Genomic DNA, 21,264 nt, shown 5'->3' on the forward strand with positions numbered 1-21,264 from the left:
AAGGTTACACTGGTCAGTTTAAATAGACCGTAGTATACCGGTTCACTCTGCTGTTATGCCAAGGACGTTTTTGCTCATATGAAGAGGATGATCTTTTCCGTCTATATGCGAATGCGTACAAGCTTAGTTAACATTATAAATAATAGTTTAATATTCAAATACATTGCAAATATGGAAACATTTGGATTTGTGCCAAATGAGACATGAGCAATAACCTCCAAATAAATCTAGCCAAAGCCGCGCTCGCTCGTCCTCGTCTGCACACATGCACTGTCACTATCTAATGCACTATGTGCCGGATTTTTAAAAACAAATAGGCCTACCGGAATGCAAAAATGAAAAATCTGACATTTTATAGGACAGAATCCAGCAGGATCAAATTAATGTGAGCAACATTTGCTGCAGCAGCGCTGATGGAAGCGGTTCACTTAATGTGCAGCACAGTCACACGCGCGCCACAGTTCCGTTTGGGATAATTTTATTTTAAATACCATAATGTCATTTGAAAACATTGCAATTGTGTTTTAAAATACAACAACGAGCACCACAAAACCATTTAAATAGGCGCGTTCAGCGGTCTCCGTGCGGGATAGAAAACAGTCAACAAACTAAAATTACCTCAGAAGTATGGCACGCTCTCTTCATTTTATCAAATGATCTTAATCACATCTATTCATTTTATAATCCTGCTACTAGCATTTTATTCAGACTAAAACCCCTTTAATTCAAGTGAGAAAGCGTTGTGTGTGTGGGGCTTTGGCACATCCTGTCATGCCGGTGACTGCGTGCCTGCAATAGAGCATTTTGCAGCATTATGGTTAACGATTAATCGATTCATTGATCGTTAATTTAAACGACGATCGATCATGGAAATAATCGAAATTTGACATCCCTAGTGCAGAGGTAATTATATTCCCTTCAATGCAGAGATGGAGAGCAGATATCAAGTCCATCCCCATTAAAGCAGTTCCTGACTCCACAATGAAGACAGTGACATGGTCTTTTATAACAGTGACTGGTATACATCCAAGCACTTCAATAGGCTGTAGGTGTGTGCTCGTGATATTCTCTTCATGCACAGATCGAGGCAGGACTGAGACGGATGTAGCAGTATCCACGGTTATTTCCACAGTTGCAAAGGAATTTGGCATTTGGATGCCCACAGCACAATGAATTTTATTTAGTGTGCTGGATTCTTGGATTAACAGTAAGGTGTACTCAGGTAAGACAACTTCACTAACGGTGTGTGTTGGAGTTGAACAACACATGCATGCAAAGTGTCCTTTCTTTTTACAGTTCTTACACACTGGTCTTGTTGCTGGGCTCTCCCTTGCATTAGCCAAGTGTCCACTAGAACCACAACGAAAATATGAGCATGCATACGCAGCAGGTGCATGAGGTTTTTTAATAGTCTTTTCTGTGAATGTGGTTCTTTGCAATTTGCGCTGATGAGCATTTTGACGAATTTGAATGGCTTGCACAGGAATGCTCCGCTCTCCTATGGCCTTTGCTTGTTCTGCTGCAGACTCATCTTGGGTTGCAGTTGCGATGGCTTCTGCCAAAATAAGTTAGGTCTATGAATTCATCTCGGATCCTGTCTTCTGTATTAGGAAAGTCACAAGTCACTGCTACCTGTCTCAATGCAGTGATATAGTTCACTATGGACTCATGAGCGCCTTGCACTCATTTTTGGAAATTATGACATTCCACCCCGGCATTTATGGCAGGTGTAAAATGTGTGCTCAATGCAGTGATAGCAGTCTCTAGTGTAACTCTAGTCTCTGGTAAAGTATAAAAAATCCTTTGCCCTTCAGTTTCTAAGCAATGAAGCAGTAAGGCTCTTTTCCTCTCCTCTGGCCAAGCATCACCTGTAGCTCCCACAACGAGGAGATAATCGCGGAACATCCTTATCCACATTGTGAATGGAATGCTGGGCTTACCCAGTCAAGGTAGAAATAAGTCTGGGAATGGAGCATTCAGTGTAGCCATCATTGCGTTATATAGTTTTAAACCACCTCGTCGCCAATTTGTTGTGCTGTAACTTACTTTTACTAAACAATAATAGAACGATGGCACACAGATTGCTTGGATTTAACAGTACTTTAATCCAGACCGAATCAACTTCTCTCTCTTCTGCTCTCTTCTTTATCTAGTGCTATATCTCTCCCTCATGTTCATTCTTTGTAATAACAACTATGTAAACACAACAGTATCTCTATTTCAGGGTGACATTTAAATTTGAAAAAAAGTGTGATTTTGACTTTTCATGATAATGCACAAAATGTAATTCATAATATTCCAGTCAAAAATGAAATCACATACTTGGGAATTACTATTACAAAAACTTTCAGGGACAGACAAGATAATAATATTCAAGCTATTGTACAATTTTTTTTATCTGGTTACAAAGAAATATTTCAATTTTTGGGAGAATATTATTAACAAAAATGGAGGAGATATCAAGATGAATTTACCCAGCATATTCATTAGTGGTACCAGACAGGTGTATTAAGAAATTAAAACGATTTTATTTGGAATAATAAGCAACATTTGATTCGAAAAGGTGATATGGTGAAGTTATAGGAGGAAGGAGAGTTGAATGTTATTGACTTTGGAGTAATGAACGGAGTTATTAAGTTAAGATGGTTACAAATGTTTGTAAGAGATGAACAATCTTTATGGTTTAGTATTCCTGTTCATCTTTTCTTTGTGCTCCTGTAGCTCAAGTGGTTGAGCATTGCATTACGAAGCGCAAGGTTGGGGGTTTGATTCCCCGGGAACACATGATAGGTAAAAATTGATAGCCTGAATTAACTTAAATTAATTCTAAATTTAAAAAAGAATCATCTAAAAAGGATGCATTAAATTAACCAAAAATTTAATTTAATCTTTTCCAAAGAGTTGGAGGAATTTCTTTTCTTTTAAGATGTGATTTTGACCCATTTAAGTTATCTTATTTTCATGTGCAGGTGTTATTATATTGCAAAATGTTGTAAAAGCATAATTTTACTCCACATTCCCCCGGTTTAACAGACAAGGCTTAAGCCTTTCCCAGACTAAAATGTAAATCTGAGCTGTTTCAACTGAAAGAAACTTGTACTGACTGATGTTAAAATATGTCAGTGCCTTTGTTTTGTCTCAAGATGCACACCAGTAATGTTTTTTCTAAGGCATGTTAATAAAAATTACTTAAATGTCCTAGTTGAACTATGGCCTAATCCTGGCTTAGTCTAAGCCCTGTCTGTGAAACCAGGCCATTATGTTATAATTTGGAATAACAGGTGTATTTTACATAAGAGGATATGTTTATTTTATAAAGACTGGCTTGGCAAAGGAGTTTGGATGAAGATGGTAATATATTAAGTTATGATCATTTAATTTGGATTGTTCATATAGACAGTTTTCTTTGGTTGTCAAAGCTATTCCTGTAGTTTTGAGGAATTTAATTAAAGGTATATTTCAATAATCTTCTGTTATAGCAGGGGTCAGCAACCTATGGCACGTGTGCCAACAGTGGCACGCAGAGGGATAATCGCTGGCACGCGAGCAATAGGGAAAACTGCATGACATACATTTTGAGGTAATAACTTCTCATAGTCACAGCCTGTTAGGAGCTATAAATACTATTAAAGTGTGAGAATTAACTTGTGCTAGTCTACAGATGCGCACGACCGCTGCACATACTGGCGCTTGAGATCAAAGCCTCAGCACTCGTCAATGTCAGAAATTACTCAGATGGCCAATCAAATCAAAGTAGGCGGGGTTTACTGTTGACAGAAGCAGAGTGCGAAGCGTCAGTTTAACGTTAAAGAGAGCGAGGTGAGATGAAGCCGCAAATCATTTAATATTAGTCAACTTTTAATAATACGTTTTACGATAGAAATGTTAAACGACCGACAGCTAAATACAGTGATGCAAACTACTAAAATTTTTTGTTTGTCTCAAATATGGCAATTTTGAGAGAGAGAAAGAGAGAGAGATGTGTAAATTGTTTGCATCTGTGTCTCTCCAAACATTGAAGCTGAGTTTAGTTACTTAAAAAACAGCGATTTTACCCCCCCTCCTTGTTGAGAAATATAATTTAGTGATTCAGTATCAGCGCAATCTCAGATTTCTGTTTGAAAATTATATATGTAAATAAATAACTAAAAAAAATACATATAATTAAAATAATAAGAACAAAAGTAATAAGAACAATTACATACAGTCTTTAAATCTCCATTAATATATTTTCTGGATAAAAAAGTTGCCAAGTATTATTTAAAATTGGACTTTCAATTAAAATATGTTTTACACTCAAAATATTTTCACACCTTTCTCTTCCCCTTTCAACAGATAAGAATGAGTGAGTCTTGTATGACCAGTTCGACACCTCATATACACAACCTGATTATATCGATTTTCAAAATAATAACAGTTTATCAGAAACTATTTACATGAAAATCAAATAGGCCTATTGTTTTTTATCGTATGATTTAAACATGTGTATGTAAAATGCATTAAGGCTTGGCACAGTGGTTAACCAGAAAAAATAAAAATGGCACGTCATGCCAAAAAGGTTTCTGACCTCTGTGTTATACTTGCATTGGTTGATTTGTTTATTGACAATTATATGTCCTTGGATGTTAAATGTAATAATAAGGTTTTGAGAGCACTAATTAGAAAATAATATTCTCCTCTTCCTGTTAAAAGAAAGGTTTTATCTGAGAGGTTTACAAAAGCTGACACTATTAAAGTTAGAAGTAGATATCTGTCATTTCCCTTGCAACCTAAAATGAAAGAAGGACACTTCATAACAATCAATGAAATTTACCCATTTAATAAATTTGCATTAATTTGGACGGTAATGTATGTACTTTCTGATTGAAAGATATCGAATCTCTATCTTTTTTTACAGTTGTACTATTGTTAGACCCTTTTGGGACAGATTGTATGAGTGTTTGAAGATGAAAAATGTCTATCACATTTGACTATCACATTGTTAAATTTGGTGTCTTTATGCAACACAAAAGAGATTGAAGTTTTGTGCAATATGTTGATTGTAGCAAAGTTTTCAATACACAAATGTAGATTTGTTAAAGTTTCTCCTTGTTTTACAGCATTTAAAAAAAATATTTTAGAATTTTATTTCAATCCATAAAACATTCAAAACTCTCTAAACTTCTGTCAACATGGATTGATTCCTCCTGAAATGTCATTTAATATTTTTTAATTTGCTTTTAAGTATTATTTTAATGTTTACTTTTTAATGTGTACTTTATTATATTATTTATTATATGCTGCTTGGATTTATTGTTAATGTGTTTAGCAATATAAAGATGACGATGCCTGTTTGTTATTTGAAGGTTTTATAAAGCGAAAAACAAAAAAGACTTTTATTTTGGTCTGGCGATGTGACGTCATAAGGCTGCGCCGCGCTCCCGCGCCTGTGATTCGGTTGAAGAAAGGTGAGCGCTTTTATTCAAATGTTTAAAGTGTTTAAATCAATACAACGCGTTTACGTAGACATTTTTATTGCATTTAAGAGAAAGTAGGTCTAGAAAGAGCTAAGTTTGGTATTAGACAATAGGACGTTTTAATGTCAAGAATGCGTATTGCTCCTTGTTTGTTAAATCAGTGTCTGTATAGAATAAGGAAGCATGAAACTGGAAATTGTGATAAATGTGGTCATGTTATAACAATAGAACACGTAATTATTGAGTGTGATGCATATGAAAGAGTAAGATTTAAACTAATTCAAGCTTTAAGGTCTATGGGAATAAATAGCTCGTCACCTCAGGTTCTGTTAAGAAATGGCACAAAGCAATCAAGAATGTTTCATGAATTATTTTTCTAAAAGAAACAAGACTGATTAATAGAATTTAAGATACCGTTGTATTAAAACGGTATCAGTTGGGTATAAATAAAGAGGTATACATTGCGCTTTATGCATAAAGAATTTTGTTAGAATTAATATCACTTATATAATCAGAGTTAATTTATGTAATTTATATTTTTGTTCTACAAAATATTCCCAAATAATACATGTTTACTTTCTTACAAATGAACATAAATTAAGACAATTATTTGGGTCAAAATTAAACCACAGCCTTAGAAAGTGAGCAGAAAGATGAAAGGCATTTAAATAATTAAATCTATTTATTTTGTTTTCGGTTTCTTGCTGCTTCTGTCCCATTATGTTAATTGATCATCACTGTGTCTTAAGTGAACGCTTGGGGAACTGTTGGGGAAAACATCTGATGTGTAACATTATATTAGATCCGTGCATTACAGTGTATCATTATCATAATGTTAATCTTACAATAAAAGAAAAGAGGGAATCACTCGCTGCACTTCATTCAACTGCTTTTGTAGTTTTTATAATCAATTTATCTGTAATGAACACACTTAAGTTATTTTTACGTTTGATTGTTTTTCGTACATGTATGCTTTAGTTTAGATGGGACATTCTAAAACGCTTAATGTGAAAAACACTTAACGTGGTTTAATGTACCAAGACATCGTACTAATAAAGTATACTATCTACAAAAAATCAGATGATCCCTGAATATAAATGCAACGTGTTTAATAACACGTTAAGACTTTTCCTTCCATAGAACACCATCATAAGGCTTAACTTGTTATTAAATTAGTTGTTTTTTTTATATTCAGGGCTCATCTGATTTTTTGTACATAGTATACTTTATTAGTATAATGTTTAGTGAGTTTGATTTTTTTTAAATCATTGTTCTAGTACATTAAGCCACCTTAAGCGTTTTCTTATAACGGTTTTTTATGGGAAAAGGCTTAACGTGTTATTAAACACATTGAGATCATATTCAGGGCTCATCTGATTTTTTGTTGATGGTATACTTTATTAGTATGATGTTTAGTGATTTTGGTCTGTTAATATACTTGGTCTTAGTACATTAAGCCACGTTAAGCATTTTAGAATGTCCCATTTAGATATAAAATGATAAAGGTAATGCATTATTTGTTTCTTTCTAGGCTATTTGTTCTACTGTTTTTTTTGCATCTGTTCTTATTTATAATAGCAAAGATAAAATTAAAATGGCTGTATTGTGATTATTAAGTAATTAATAATAAGAAAAGAAGGACTACACCATCAACTTCGAAAGGGTGTGACTGATTTTGTCCGATTTCAACAAATCATAAATCATTTTGAAGGTCTTTTAATGGAGAATTCATATCCCCCAAATTTTTTTATTTATTTTTGTAATTGCTCATTGTGACTCTTTTTGTCAGCACAGGTCACAGTATTCTCAGTAGGATGCACATGTGGAGGCGGTAAATGACAACAACGTATGCGCGATGTTTCAGATGGTATGGCAAGTACACATGAATCGGAAATGGGTCACAACTGAAAGAACGTGTAAACGGACAGTAAAAAAAAACAGATATAGGCAACAAATCAGAATTGGGCATCAAGACCTGCAGTGTAAACAAGGCCTATGGGACAGTCATAAGCCTCCTGGTTTTCATCCAAAATATCGTAAATTGTGTTCAGATGAACAAAGCTTTTATGAGTTAGGAACGACATGGGGGTAAGTAATTAATGACAACATTTTCATTTTGGGATGCAGTATCCCTTTAAAGGTCCCAATATACTTCAAACTAAATCGAAGAACGAACTGATATGACGTCATTTCGAAAAAAATCAGGCCGAAACTAAGTTTGTTTTGAGTTCTTTTCTGCAGTTCGAAACAGCTGACCAAAGCGAACTTTCTGGGGGAGTTTGTTTTGGCTCCTAAACACCTTTGAGTTGCTATTGGTCCGTGGCTGTTACGCAATCAGTGGGTGTGTTCTGAAACTACACCTTCTTTTAAACATGCAATATAGCAAAAACAGCTAACATGGTGTCTAAAACAGAAGTCTCTTAATATTAACTTCTTGTTCATTGAACTGTTGTATAAAATCAAAATCACATTTGTAATCATGCTGATTTTTGGAGGAAAAAACAGCACTCTTCGTGTGATATTAACTATATGAAATGATATAAAGCCCCCATATCTTGAATTTTGTGATGGATTATAGACTGAATCATGCAGTGAAAAAAAAAAAAAAAACGCACTCTTAACACACACTAGTCTAACGTACTAGACTTAATCACGTCATGTATGCATGCACTCTCTGTAGGTTTTTGTTTGGTTTTTGCAATATACTCCACAATGTCAAATTGCACATCGTTAAAACAACAGTTATGATATTATCGTAGACCCCTACGTAAGCATCATGACAATTAAAGGTCTTAACATTTGAACCTGATGATCCTGAACATTTTGTGAGCAAAAATCAGCATTGGCGACTCTATATAATAGTGTCAGTTGGTGGGTACAACTTTTACAAACTATAACAATGAAATGAAGTGAAAACAACAGCCAGTTTTTAAAGAGATTCGCTGTTTCTGACATAAGCAAATAAAATAATCTTTTCCGAAGACAAGTTCATCGTGATTAGCTGTTCTGTCATAAGCGACGAGCGAATCAAATAATAAGATGCAAACGGACTGAAAAGGTCAGAGCAGTGATGGCCAGTTCTAATAACTTTTACCTAAGAAGATTTTGCTGCTTCATTTCGGAAGATTAACTTTGTCTCAATCAAGAATCTGCTAAAGTCTCCTGAATTTCACTTCTGAGTTTCTTACAGCCGTAAAGGGATATTGTATATAATCAAATTTGTGTACTTTTTAAAACCCTGTGAAGGATACAGTTTGTGTTTCTAATAAACTGCTTAATACATCTTATATTTAGAAACTGAACATTTTTCACTCCTAACAATGATAAACAGGTAGTAACACCTGAGTATGTTGTCTTTTTTTTTTTGCTGGTTGATGAAACCGAACATGTAAAGCTTTACTCAGTGAACTGTATGTCTTTATTCTGAAATAAAAAATGCTCATATAAAGATAATTATTAACTTTATTACAAATGCTCTGTAGTTAATATGGAGTTGAGAGCACTTCACACTTGCTTATATAAGGTCTGTGCTGTTGATAACTGTGAATCTGTGATTAATCTCTTACAGATCCACGTGACACTATTATAAAGATGGCATGTATTAAAGTGGAGAGTAAAAGCTTGAAGATTGAAGAAGCATTCAGAGTCAAACATGAAGATACTGAGGAACAAAGAAAGGGGGCATTTATTAGAGAGGAGAGTGAAGACGTGAAGACTGAAGAAGCATTCATAGTCAAGCATGAAGATACTGAGGAACAAACAAAGATAGCATTTATTAAAGTGGAGAGTGAAGACATGAAGATTGAAGAAACGTTCAGAGTCAAACATGAAGACATTGAGAAAGAAGCAGGTTGATTTTCATCTTCAAAGCTGAACTCACTCATTTGATCCTGATATTTTATAAGAATGTCATATGAGTTTTGTAATTAGAAATGTTTTATTTGACTTGAAGTGGGTCACATTGTGTTAAAGTTGCCACCTTCAGTGAGGCAAAATAAGGGACACCCAGTCACGATAAACTGCGACAAAACGTATAAACACTTAAAGTGCCTTAATATATTTAATCAAATTCAATAATGTCTTTATTAATGATGCATAGTTTAAGTGATGTTTCATAAACAAATTTCGGGAGGAGCATGCACGGATAATTAACACGGCCAGTTCATCATTAGTGATTACACCGTTTACCAATCAGCTCAAGAGGAAACACCCATAAATAATCAAGTACGTCCTACCTTCGTTATCTCTCGACTTTCAGCATTCAGTTTGCTCTGTTGCCATCTTATCAAAGACCCAATTTTCCGTCCAACGAAGAGATCTATACCGGGGATTTTTTCAGATCTGGCGCATTTGCCGGCCCCATGATAAATCCTACCCCGCCAAACACTGCCGCCGAGCACCAGGTGTTATAGCGACAGCTGCTCTTCTCGACCAGCAACACGCTGTGGCCAATAGACCGTGCAAAGCCCCGAGCTCACCTCGCTCGACACCACCATTGTCCCGCTCAGAGACACGGCTTTCCTCGAGCGCTGGATCGCGGCAGCAGCAGGCATTCAACAAGCCTGGGCTGCGCCCCAGATCTCACTGCAGCAAAGCCTCACTCGCTTCCTGCCGCGGCTTTTCCGGCCGCAGCGCAGTTTGAGGCTGCCTCCACTAGCGGTGCAATTTAATAATTTTCAGAGTCGTCATCCACACTGAAATGTCTGAAGGCATTATATTTGCCTTACTGTGCATGAATAAACCTCACCGAGATGATACAGACATAAGTTTCATGCAATTCTTCTGGCAGGATCAATTTATTTATGGCGCTCACTCAGAATTGATCTAAAACGCAACACAGGAAAAGATGCTTTTCAACAGGAAAGTATTAATGTGGACAAGGCTTGAGGAATTGTCAAATCGGGCAACCAATTGCTAAACCGGCAACACAGTAGACTACCCAGGCATTTTTAGCTTGCCCCGTCAAATGTTACTAACCCTTCTACTTTCCCAAAGCAACAACTACAGCAGCCAAAGCAAGCATGAAGCTGCTTCTACTTGCAACACCGGCCCGCACATCCCAGTATTTCCATCTTGTTACTTCTAACTCCCTTTTTTCTTTTCAGTGTCCTCCTGCTCATGTAGCAGACATTAACATAAGGTTGCCTCTGCTAGCAGTGCAGGCTACACAGGTTCTTCAAGACATCACACACCCCAACCCCTTCCCATGGCCTACAGCTACAACAGCTGAAGCAAATGTGAGGCTGCCTCCATTTGTAAACATGCCCACATCTCTTCCGCTCCCTCATGCTACTAATAACCATTTTCTGTTCAGTGGCCTCCAGCTCCCGTAGCCAACACTAGCGCGAGGCTGCCTCCGCTAGCAGTGCAGGCTGCACACAGGGTCTTCAGGATTCCCTTCCTGTGGCCTATAGCACGTGAAGCAAGTGCGAAACTGCTTCCGCTTGCAACACAGACCCTCACATCTCAGACCTTCCTCCTGCTGCTACTTACCCCTTTTTTCCTTTTCAGTGGCCTCCAGCTCCCGTAGCAGACACTAGCATGAGCATGCCTCCTATAGCGGTGCAGACCCATCCACACCCCTTTTCCGAAAACCCCCTCCCCTACTCATGGCCTGCAGCCCCACAGTCTAACCCCAGTGTGAGGCTGCCTCCATTAATGGTACAGGCCCCGATGCCCGCCATTCACCCTCAACCTTGATGCCTGCCATTCCCCTCTCTTTTTTTCCCCCTCTCTTCCACTCCCATAGCTGTCCCAAGTGTGAGCATGCCTCCGCTAATGGCGCAGGCCCCGATGCCTGCCATTCCCCTCTCTCTTCCACTCCCGGAGCCATCCCAAGCATGAGCATGCCTTCGCAAGTGTAAGCACATCTCCGCAGGTGGCTCAAGCAGTTATCTTTCCTCCTCCTCTCATGCTCCACCCTCCCTCTCCACTCCCACACCCAACCCATCCCTCTGAACTCTCCTGGCGCAGGCCCTGAAGCCCGCCATTCCCCTCCCCCTAACCCCTCCCACCCCCGGAGCTGTCCCAAGCCATAGACAGTAAAAGAAATGGACACAGCGACCCCATTGGAACTCAATTGAGACAAGTGAAGCCCATTTTTATCGATTTTTAGCACTTCCGTTTTTGACGCGCAGACTCAAACTAAGCTTGATGACGTCAGCAACCTGTCTGACAGATGTAAATCTTCTAGTAGCTGTGCGTGCAAACTGCCATCGTTAATCTTGCAGAGACGGAGAGTTTGAGCGGGGAGTTCTTTGGCCTGAGTGAACAGGAGTAAGTATTCTGATTAATTATTTTGTATAGTATTTTAAAATGTAAAGCCAGTACGCCATATCTCTTGACGTCTCCCCGATTGCCTGCGAGCTTCTCCTCCTGTCTGTACGGTAATTTTTCTACTGTGCGACAGAGAGTCGAGTGGTTATGACGCAATCGTTAGCCTATTTTTACAAAAACTGTTTCTACGGGGCCATAATGTAACATAGAAGGTAATGGAGCCCTTTATACATTGTGGTGTATCTTTAGAAATAAATAATGGACAAATGGAGTCTTTAAACGCCTCAGATGTAAAGTTATTCGCTGTCAAAGTGACGCCAAAATGAATGGGAGTCAATGGGATGCTAACGCAAGTGAAGTTCTGCTACAAGATGGCGGCACGCGGCCGACTTCAACTTCCGGTCGACTTCCTTGCCCCCTGTCCCAAGCGCGAGCACGCCTCCGCTAATGGCGCAGGCCCCAATGCCCGCCATTCCCCATCTCTTTCCTCCCCTTTCTTCTGCCCCTGGAGCCATCCGCTAACCTTGACAGGCATTTTTGATTTAGTCTGTCTTTATCTTGGGATGAAAATATGTCAGTTAATGAATATTTTTTATCTTCGTTGATTAAATTAACACAGATCCCAAGCGTGAGCACACCCCCGCAAGCGGCTCCGGCAGCTATCCTTCCTCCTCCCCCCTGCATGCTTGCCCCTCCTTCTCTCCATCCTCCGCTACACCCCTACCCATTCCTCCAAATATTTTAGACTTGGAACCACCCCCCGTAGCCAGCAACATCAGGACACAGATTTTGTCATAAGGCAGAGGCCTTCAAGATCAGACCGATTCCATATCAGAAGCTCACCGAACCCACATCAGCCGACCCTTTTAACGCCAGTCCATCCCCATTCACCCAAACCAATTAACAAACATACCCAACACCCTTTAACATCACCTAATCCATCTGTAATGGCCCATCCCCACTCCAGCTGTCCCAGCAGCACCCCGCTCCCGCAGGGAACCCACGCAATTCCCACACTGTCGCAGCAGTTCCCACTCCCGCAGGAGCCTTGCCTAATTTCTACACTGCCGCAGCAATGCCCTCTCCCACAGGAGCCTTTCTGTTTTCCCCACTGCCACAGCAGTCCCCGCTCCTGCAGGAGCTTTTCCATAATTCCCCACTGCAGCAGCAGTCTCTGCTCCTGCAGGAACCTTTTCCCTATTTTTCCCACTGCCGCAGCATTTCCAGCTCCCGCAGGAGCCTTACCTAATTCCCACACTGCCGCAGCAGTGCCCGCTCCAGCAGGAGCTTTTCCAGATTTCCCCACTGCCAATGCTGCTCCTGCAGGAGTCTTACTTAATTCCTACACTGCCGCAGCAGTTCCCACTCCTGCAGGTGGTCTTCCATATTTTCCCCAGTCCTCGCTTCCACAGGAGCTTTTCCATTTTCCCCATTGCCACTGCAGCTCCGGCAGGAGCCTTACCTAATTCCCACACTGCCACAAGCAATTCACGCTCCCGCAAGAGCCTTTTTCTCCATTTCCCCACTGCAGCAGTTCCTGCTCCCGCAGGAGCTCTTCCATATTTCCCCACTGCCGCAGCAGTGCCCGCTCCCGCAGGAGCTCTTCCATATTTCCCCACTGCTGCAGCAGTGTCAGCACCCGCAGGAGCCTTTTCGTATTTCCCCACTGCCGCAGCATTGTCAGCTCCCGCAGGAGCCTTTCTGTATTTCCTCACTGCCGCAGCAGTGTCTGCTCACGCAGGAGCCACTTTTTTTTCTGTATTCCCCACTGCCGCAGCAGTATCCGCTCCCGCAGGAGCCTTTCCTGTCTTTCCCCACTGTCACAGCAGTGCCCACTCCCGCAGGAGCCTTTCCTGTCTTTCCCCACTGTCACAGCAGTCACCGCACCCGCATGAGCTATTCCATTATTTTCCCACTGCCGCAGCAGTTCCCGCTCCCGCAGGAGCTTTTCCATATTACCCCACGGCCACAGCAGTTCCCGCTCCCGCAGGAGCCTTGCCTAAATTCCCTCTCTGCCGCAGCAATTCCTGCTCCAGCAGGAGCCTTCATCTTTATTTGAATCTGCAGCAGTGCTCGCTTCCGCAGAAGCCATTTTTTTCTTTTCAGATGCCACAGCAGCGGCCGCTTCCACACAAGCCAATTTCTCTTTTCAGATGCCGTAGCAGTTCCCACAGGAGTTTCCTTTTCAGATGCTGTAGCAGTATCTGCTCCCGCAGGAGCTCTTCCATATTTCCGCACTGCCGCAGCAGTCACCGCTCCCGCATGAGCTATTCCATTATTTTCCCACAGCAGTTCCCGCTTCAGTAGGAGCCTTTGTCTGTATTTTAATCTGCTGCAGCAGTGCTCGTTTCTGCAGAAGCTATTTTCTCTTTTCAGATGCCGTAGCATTTCCCACTCCCGCAGAAGCCAATTTCTCTTTTCAGATGCCGCAGCAGTGCCCACTTCTCCAGAAGCCTTTTCTGTATTTCCCTATTACCAGCAGTGTCTGCTCCCTCTGGAGCCTTATTGGTTTCCCCCACTTCCGCAGCAGTTTCTGCTCCCGCTGGAGCCTTATTGGTTTCCCCCACTTCGGCAGCAGTGTCTGCTCCCGCAGGAGCCTTATCTGTTTTTCCCCACTGCCGCAGCAGAAGCCGCTCCAGCAGGAGCCTCCATCCATATATCCCCACTGGCGTAGCAGTGTCAGCTCCCGCAGGAGCCTTTTCTATCTTCCCTACTGCCGCAATAATCGCATCTCCAGCAGGAGTTGTCATCTCTCTCTTTCAAGTGGACGCTTCCACGGAAGTCAAATTCTCTTCCTAGATACTGCCACAACAATTATATACCAAAGGACGTCCAGCACCCATCTAACATTAAGCCCAGCTTTTTGGGGAGTCATAAATGTGTGTATCTGGCTGCTGTCCTGTTCTAATTGCTTTTTGGGGAGCACTTTGGACTGGGCTCGGGAGTCTTGCCGGGTTCGGAGCTCTCTCCCCAGACAGCATGCCAAATACGCATAACCTTTATTTAATTATAAGTAAATGTGAACTTGTGAAATAGGCAAGCAGATAAGGCCGGAATATGAATTCAATCCACTTAATGGTTCAGTGTTTTCCCTCTAATGGTTTTCTTTTTTTGTGGTAAACCAATTAACGTGAAACTTTGCACATCGTGTTTATATTCTGGCTTCATCTGCTTGCCTGTACAAAATTTACATCATCAATGTTTACTGTATTTCACCTTTTAATGTCTGTGTTTTACTATACATTACTATTTAAACGGTTAGTTCACCCAAAAATGAAAATTAGCCATAAATTACTCACCCTCAAGGCATTCTATGTGTATACAACTTTCTTTCTTCTTTCAGATGAATCCAATCAGAGTTGTATTTAAAATTGTCTTTGATCTTTCAAGCTGTTTAATGGCAGTCAGTGGGTGTTGCAGTGCATCAGTACAAAAGAAGTTAAATAAAAAGCGCCCATCCATTAAAAAAAAACTGTCTCACACAGCTCTGGGGGTGAAAAAAGGCCTCCTGTAGCAAATCGATACATTTTTGTAAGAAAAATATCCATATTCAAAACGTAATAATCACTTTAATGTAGCTTGCGCCAACAGTTGTACACAGAAGCAGCTCTGGGAGGATGATGTATGAGGTCAGCATTGCGCATGTGCTGGTAAGTCTCGTGAAAACCAACGTTTGTTAACAGGAGCAAAGAAAGCAAAGTTTCCTTACTTTAGCAAAGGAAAACCAGTCTCCTCTTGACTTATATTGAATTCCTACGACATTCTTCTTTACAAATCCTTGTTTTATACTTCTAATTAATGACCGTTGTTTTGATCTCTCCGCAGCGTTTCCATGTGTGTCACTTCTGAGCGGGGCATGCGCAACACTGACCTCCATACGTCATCCGCCCAGAACTGCTTTGTTTACAACTGTGAGCACAAGCTAGATTAAATTGATTATTACGTTTTAAATATGGTTATTTTTCTTACAAAAACGCATTGATTCACTACCGGAGGCCTTTGTTCACCCCCCGGAGCTATGTGAGACAGTTTTATTTATGAATGGGTGCTTTTTATTTCACTTCTTTTGGACTGATGCACTGCAACACCGTTAGAACACATGCTCAAGTATGTGAACTTGCAACATAGCACATTAATATTGTTAATTTAAATTTGATTATTATTAGTCTTTTTTTATTTTTGACAGTTCTGCAGCTGTTACCTGGATGGGATGAATTATTTAATTTGCTTAAAGACTACATGATTATGTAATTATTTGTCCCATTTTTATCTAAATAATTTAGCTCTTATTTATTTTTTAAATGCTTAATTGTCTATGACATGACTATATATTTATGATTACTAAATATGGTCTAACATTAATTATAATCTATTAATTCATTTGTCTATTAATGTCTAAAAATATAATTATTATGTCTACCAAGCTCTGATAATGTATTGAATATTATATTTGAACAACTGTCCAAATTTTAATTAATCAATAGGCCAATGTCACTTTAAGGGTATGGTTCACCCAAAAAAAAGAAAATTGTCATGATTTACCCAGGTTTTTCTAAACTTGCATAAAGTTATTTCTTCTGTTCAACACAAAAGAAGATATTTTGAAGAATGTGGGTAACTTAAGAGCTTCATAGTATAGAAAGAGATTACTATCAGAGTTATTGGAGACCAGAAACTGTTTGGTTGCCCACATTCTTCAAAGTATCTTCTTTGATGTTGAACAGAAGAAAGAAATTATTACAGGTTTGGAACGACTTGTGAGTGTGTAAACAATGACAATATTTTTATTTATGGGTGAGCTATCCCTTTAAATCAGACAGTCCACAGTGAACAACTGAATGCTTCTCTGCAGACTGCACGTTCATCATTAGTTACGGTACAGAGACATTGATAACTTTCCCATTCAGCCCTACGTGTGGAGAGTCTTTTGTTCAAAGGGCAGATGTGAGCTCCTGATGTTTTAAACCGTGCAGATTTAGCGCATGCTGCTTTAACGGCACACGATCTGGAGACTGTCGCTATGGAAACAAATACGCAAAAATGCAATTACGCACAAATGGGTTTCTCTAATACTACTTATGAAATTGATTTCATTATAACTGCTATTAGTATTATAAACAGTGCAAAATATTTATTTGTTGTTTCAACTTTGGCCTTTGTAAAATACAGGAAAAATTGTGTCCCGTATTGATCTGATACAGGACACATCAATTTACCTTTAAAGGGATACTCCACCGTTTTTTCATATTAAACTATGTTATTCCCTTAAAGGGATAGTTCACCCAAAAATCAAAATTATGTCATTAATGACTCACCCTCATGTCGTTCCAAACCCGTGAGACCTCCGTTCATCTTCGGAACACAGTATAAGATATTTTAGATTTAGTCCGAGAGCAATTCTGTTCCTCCATTGAGAATCTATGTACGGTATACTGTCCACGTCCAGAAAGGTAATAAAAACATCTTCAAAGTAGTCCATGTGACGTCAGGGGGTCCGTTAGAATTTTTTGAAGCATCCAAAATACATTTTGCTCCAAAAATATCAAAAACTACGACTTTATTCAGCATTGACTTCTCTCCCGGGTTTGTTATGAGCGCGTTCACAGCACTGCAGTTTAGTGATATCCGGTTCGCGAACGAATCACTCTACGTAACCGGATCTTCTTGAACCAGTTCACCAAATCGAACTCAATCGTTTGAAACGGTTCGCGTCAACAATAAGCATTAATCCACAAATGACTTAAGCTGTTAACTTTTTTAACATGGCTGACACTCCCTCTGAGTTCAAATAAATCAATATCCCGGAGTAATTCATTTACTCAAACAGTACACTGACTGAACCGAGCCAGATTACGAACGAAACATTGACTCGTTCTCGAGTCAAGAACCGGTTGCATCGGTTTTCGGATCACCGGTAGTGATGGGAAGTTCTGTTCTTCTCCGCGAACCGGTTCTTTCGGACAGTTTGATTCAATAAACCGGTTGCCGAAAACGGTTCACCAGTTCTTTTGCGCTCGATGTAATGACTTCATTAGCGATGATTGCCCTTGATTCAAGCCTTCGGTTTACCCGCGCTCATAACATTAGCACAGAATCAGTTCAGAATCAATCACCAAAAGAACCAGTTCGGTTCAGACGCGCTGTGTGTCAGTCTGAATCACGCATGCGCAGTATCATCAGCTCCTCGGTTCTCGAACCGGACGTGTCCGACAGAAACGGTTCTTGACTCGAGAACGAGTCAATGTTTTGTTCGTTATCTGGCTCGGTTCAGTCAGTGTACTGTTTGAGTAAATGAATTACTCCGGGAAATTGGTTTATTTGAACTCAGAGGGAGTGTCAGCCATGTCAAAAAAGTTAACAGCTTAAGTCATTTGTGGATTAATGCTTATTGTTGACACGAACCGTTTCAAACGATTCAGTTCGATTTGGTGAACTGGTTCAAGAAGATCCGGTTACATCGAGTGATTCGTTCGCGAACCGGATGTGCTGTGAATGCGCTCATAACAGACCCGGGAGAGAAGTCAATGCTGAATAAAGTCGTAGTTTTTGATATTTTTGGACCAAAATGTATTTTCGATGCTTCAAAAAAATTCTAACGGACCCTCTGATGTCACATGGACTACTTTGAAGATGTTTTTATTACCTTTCTGGACGTGAACAGTATACCGTACATACATTCTCAATGGAGGGACAGAAAGCTCTCGGACTAAATCTAAAATATCTTATACTGTGTTCCGAAGATGAACGGAGGTCTCACGGGTTTGGAACGACATGAGGGGTGAGTCATTAATGACATAATTTTGATTTTTGGGTGAACTATCCCTTTAACTAAGATGAGTTGATACATACCTCTTTCGTCTCAGTGCGTGCACTAAATGGATGGATAACTATATTGTATGGCGGAATACCATAGCAAGTGCTCTGGAGCACTTTGACTTGGCGCAGTAATATCAGTGCACGCACTGAGACGAAAGAGGTATGTATCAACTCGTCTTAGTTAAGGGAATAACATAGTTTAATATGAAAAAATGGTGGAGTATCCCTTTAAATATGGGACCATTCCGTACTTTAAGGCACAAGTGGCAACTCAACATTATGTGGACAGACATGTTGAGATCACTGGCCCATTACCATTAAACATATGCAACTAAGATTACACAATGATCTTGGCTCTTTTTTATCATCACTTTGAATAATGGGAAGAAATTTTAAGATTACATTTAACACCTCCTTTAATAGCTTTGTGTATAAGACCTACATGTTGTTGGTTTTGATGTTTGTTCTTTGTGTCATTAAAATAGTGTTAATCTGGATTTATCTTTTTTGCATTAGACCTGATGACACTGAAAGAGGAGAGTCAAGAACTCAATGAAAAGGAAGATAATGTTCAGCATGAGAAATGTAATTTCTTGACTGGAGAAAAATCATTTAGTTGCTCACATACTGAAAAGACACAAACAAGAGCTCGAAAGACAGCAAATAGAAATTATTTCACCTGCCAACAGTGCGGGAAAAGATTTACCAGAAAAGAAAATCTTGAAGTCCATATGAGAGTTCACGCTGGAGAGAAGCCTTTCACCTGCCAACATTGTGGAAAGAGTTTCATTAATAAACCAAACCTTAAAAACCACCTCAAAATTCACACTGGAGAGAAGCCTTACACATGTTCTCAATGTGGAAAAAGTTTTACACATAAACAACACCGCGATGACCACAAGAGAATTCATACTGGAGAGAAACCTTTCACCTGCCAACTGTGCGGAAAAGGTTTCAACAGAAAAGGAAACCTTAAAAATCACATGAGAGTTCACACTGGAGAGAAACCTTTCACCTGCAAACTATGTGGAAAGAGCTTCATTACTAAATCAAAACTTAAAAACCACATCAGAATTCACACTGGAGAGAAACCTTACACATGCTCTCAATGTGGGAAAAGTTTTACATATAAACAGCACCTCGATGACCACATTAGGTTTCATACTGGAGAGAAACCTTTCACCTGCCAACTGTGTGGAAAGAGCTCCATTAGTAAATCAAACCTTAAAAAACACATGAGAATTCATACTGGAGAGAAACCTTACACATGTTCTCAATGTGGAAAAAGTTTTACATATAAACAAGGCCTCGATGAACACATGAGAACTCACACTGGAGAGAAACCTTTCACTTGCCAACAATGTGGAAAGAGCTTCACTAAAAAAGAACGACTTAAAGACCACATGAGAGTTCACTCTGGAGAGAAACCTTTCACCTGCAAACTGTGTGGAAAGAGCTTCATTAGTAAATCAAACCTTAAATACCACATGATAAGTCACAATGGAGAGAAACCTTACACATGTTCCCAATGTGGAAAAAGTTTTAAACATAAACAACACCTCGGTGTTCACATAAGAACTCACACTGGAGAGAAACCTTTCACCTGCCAACAATGTGGAAAGAGCTTCACTAAAAGAGGAAGCCTTAAAAAACACATGAAGATTCACACTAGAGAGAAACTGGTTACCTGTAATCCGAGCAGGGTTGATTTATTACTTAAAAAGAATATTCAATCCATTCTCACTCAGTGTCAAATGCCTGTGCAACACCTAAGTTAATCATCTGTACAGCAGGTTTGGTTTTGTTTTTGTTAATTTTTTTTTTTTTGCAGCGCTGGTGGAAACAACACGAGCCCATATACTACCGCAACTGTCAAGACCAGCCCAGACTCATTGTAGTCATTTGAAGCTTTTTATAGATATATTTGTCATGTCTGTGATGCTAGTATTCACTGAGTTTTGGTTCATTTTCGTGAGATGATAGAAAGTGCATCTTGTATGGGTTTTTTTTTTTTTTTTAAAGCAACATTTTAAATATTGTGAGTGCACTCAAAAGTAGACCCTTTACAGTACTAAAAGATGTTTTAGTCTTATCTGTATGAGCAAAAATTATAACATTTTAAGGTGTTTCCACTGTTATTTACTGTTGCTTGCACTCTCCGCACAAATGCTTACATATCTGTTTAACATTTAAACTGACATTTTAATTTGATTAAAGTGTTTTATATCTATAGATTGTTTTAGGCAATTTTACAGAATTAAAGACATAAGCTACACATTTTTTCTAGTCTAATATAAAGCAAATTGAGGCGTATGAAATACATCTTTAATTAACTGTCAAATATACATGTACAATATATTGCCAAAAGTATTGGGACACCCCCTTCTAATAAACAGGTTTGACTATTTTCATTTTTGGGTGAACTATCCCTTTAAGATTTGTACTCATTGAATTTAAAGCCCTAATTGGATGGGACTAGTTTTTAGTTTCGATTCTTATCACATGACGTCTGTGATTTTCATGTACCAATTCAGATGGGACTAACATCTCTGTGTGTATTACAGACGTGGGAGGGTCTGTTTTGTACATCTGGGCATCACAGAGATCACGCGCTCTGTATGCGTGCATTGCGCATAGTCGTTCGGATTGATTACCATTTAGTATAATCACGCAAATACCATGGTGAAGCTAAATGGTTAGTATAGCAAAACCATGG

General features: G+C 39.4%; 1 protein-coding gene across 1 annotated transcript; it reads left to right on the forward strand.

The window, feature by feature from the left end:
- The first annotated feature begins 5,378 nt into the window (after window positions 1-5,378).
- LOC122137186 (gastrula zinc finger protein XlCGF57.1-like) lies at window positions 5,379-20,955 on the forward strand. The gene is made up of 3 exons (XM_042722915.1): window positions 5,379-5,447; window positions 9,025-9,306; window positions 19,065-20,955. Exons 2-3 carry the CDS (start codon window positions 9,048-9,050, stop codon window positions 20,324-20,326), a joined length of 1,521 nt encoding a protein of 506 aa, XP_042578849.1. The 5' UTR covers window positions 5,379-5,447; window positions 9,025-9,047; the 3' UTR covers window positions 20,327-20,955.
- The last annotated feature ends 309 nt before the right edge of the window (window positions 20,956-21,264 follow it).

This window comes from Cyprinus carpio, chromosome B4, assembly GCF_018340385.1.
Source record: "Cyprinus carpio isolate SPL01 chromosome B4, ASM1834038v1, whole genome shotgun sequence".
NCBI classification, from domain to species: domain Eukaryota; kingdom Metazoa; phylum Chordata; class Actinopteri; order Cypriniformes; family Cyprinidae; genus Cyprinus; species Cyprinus carpio.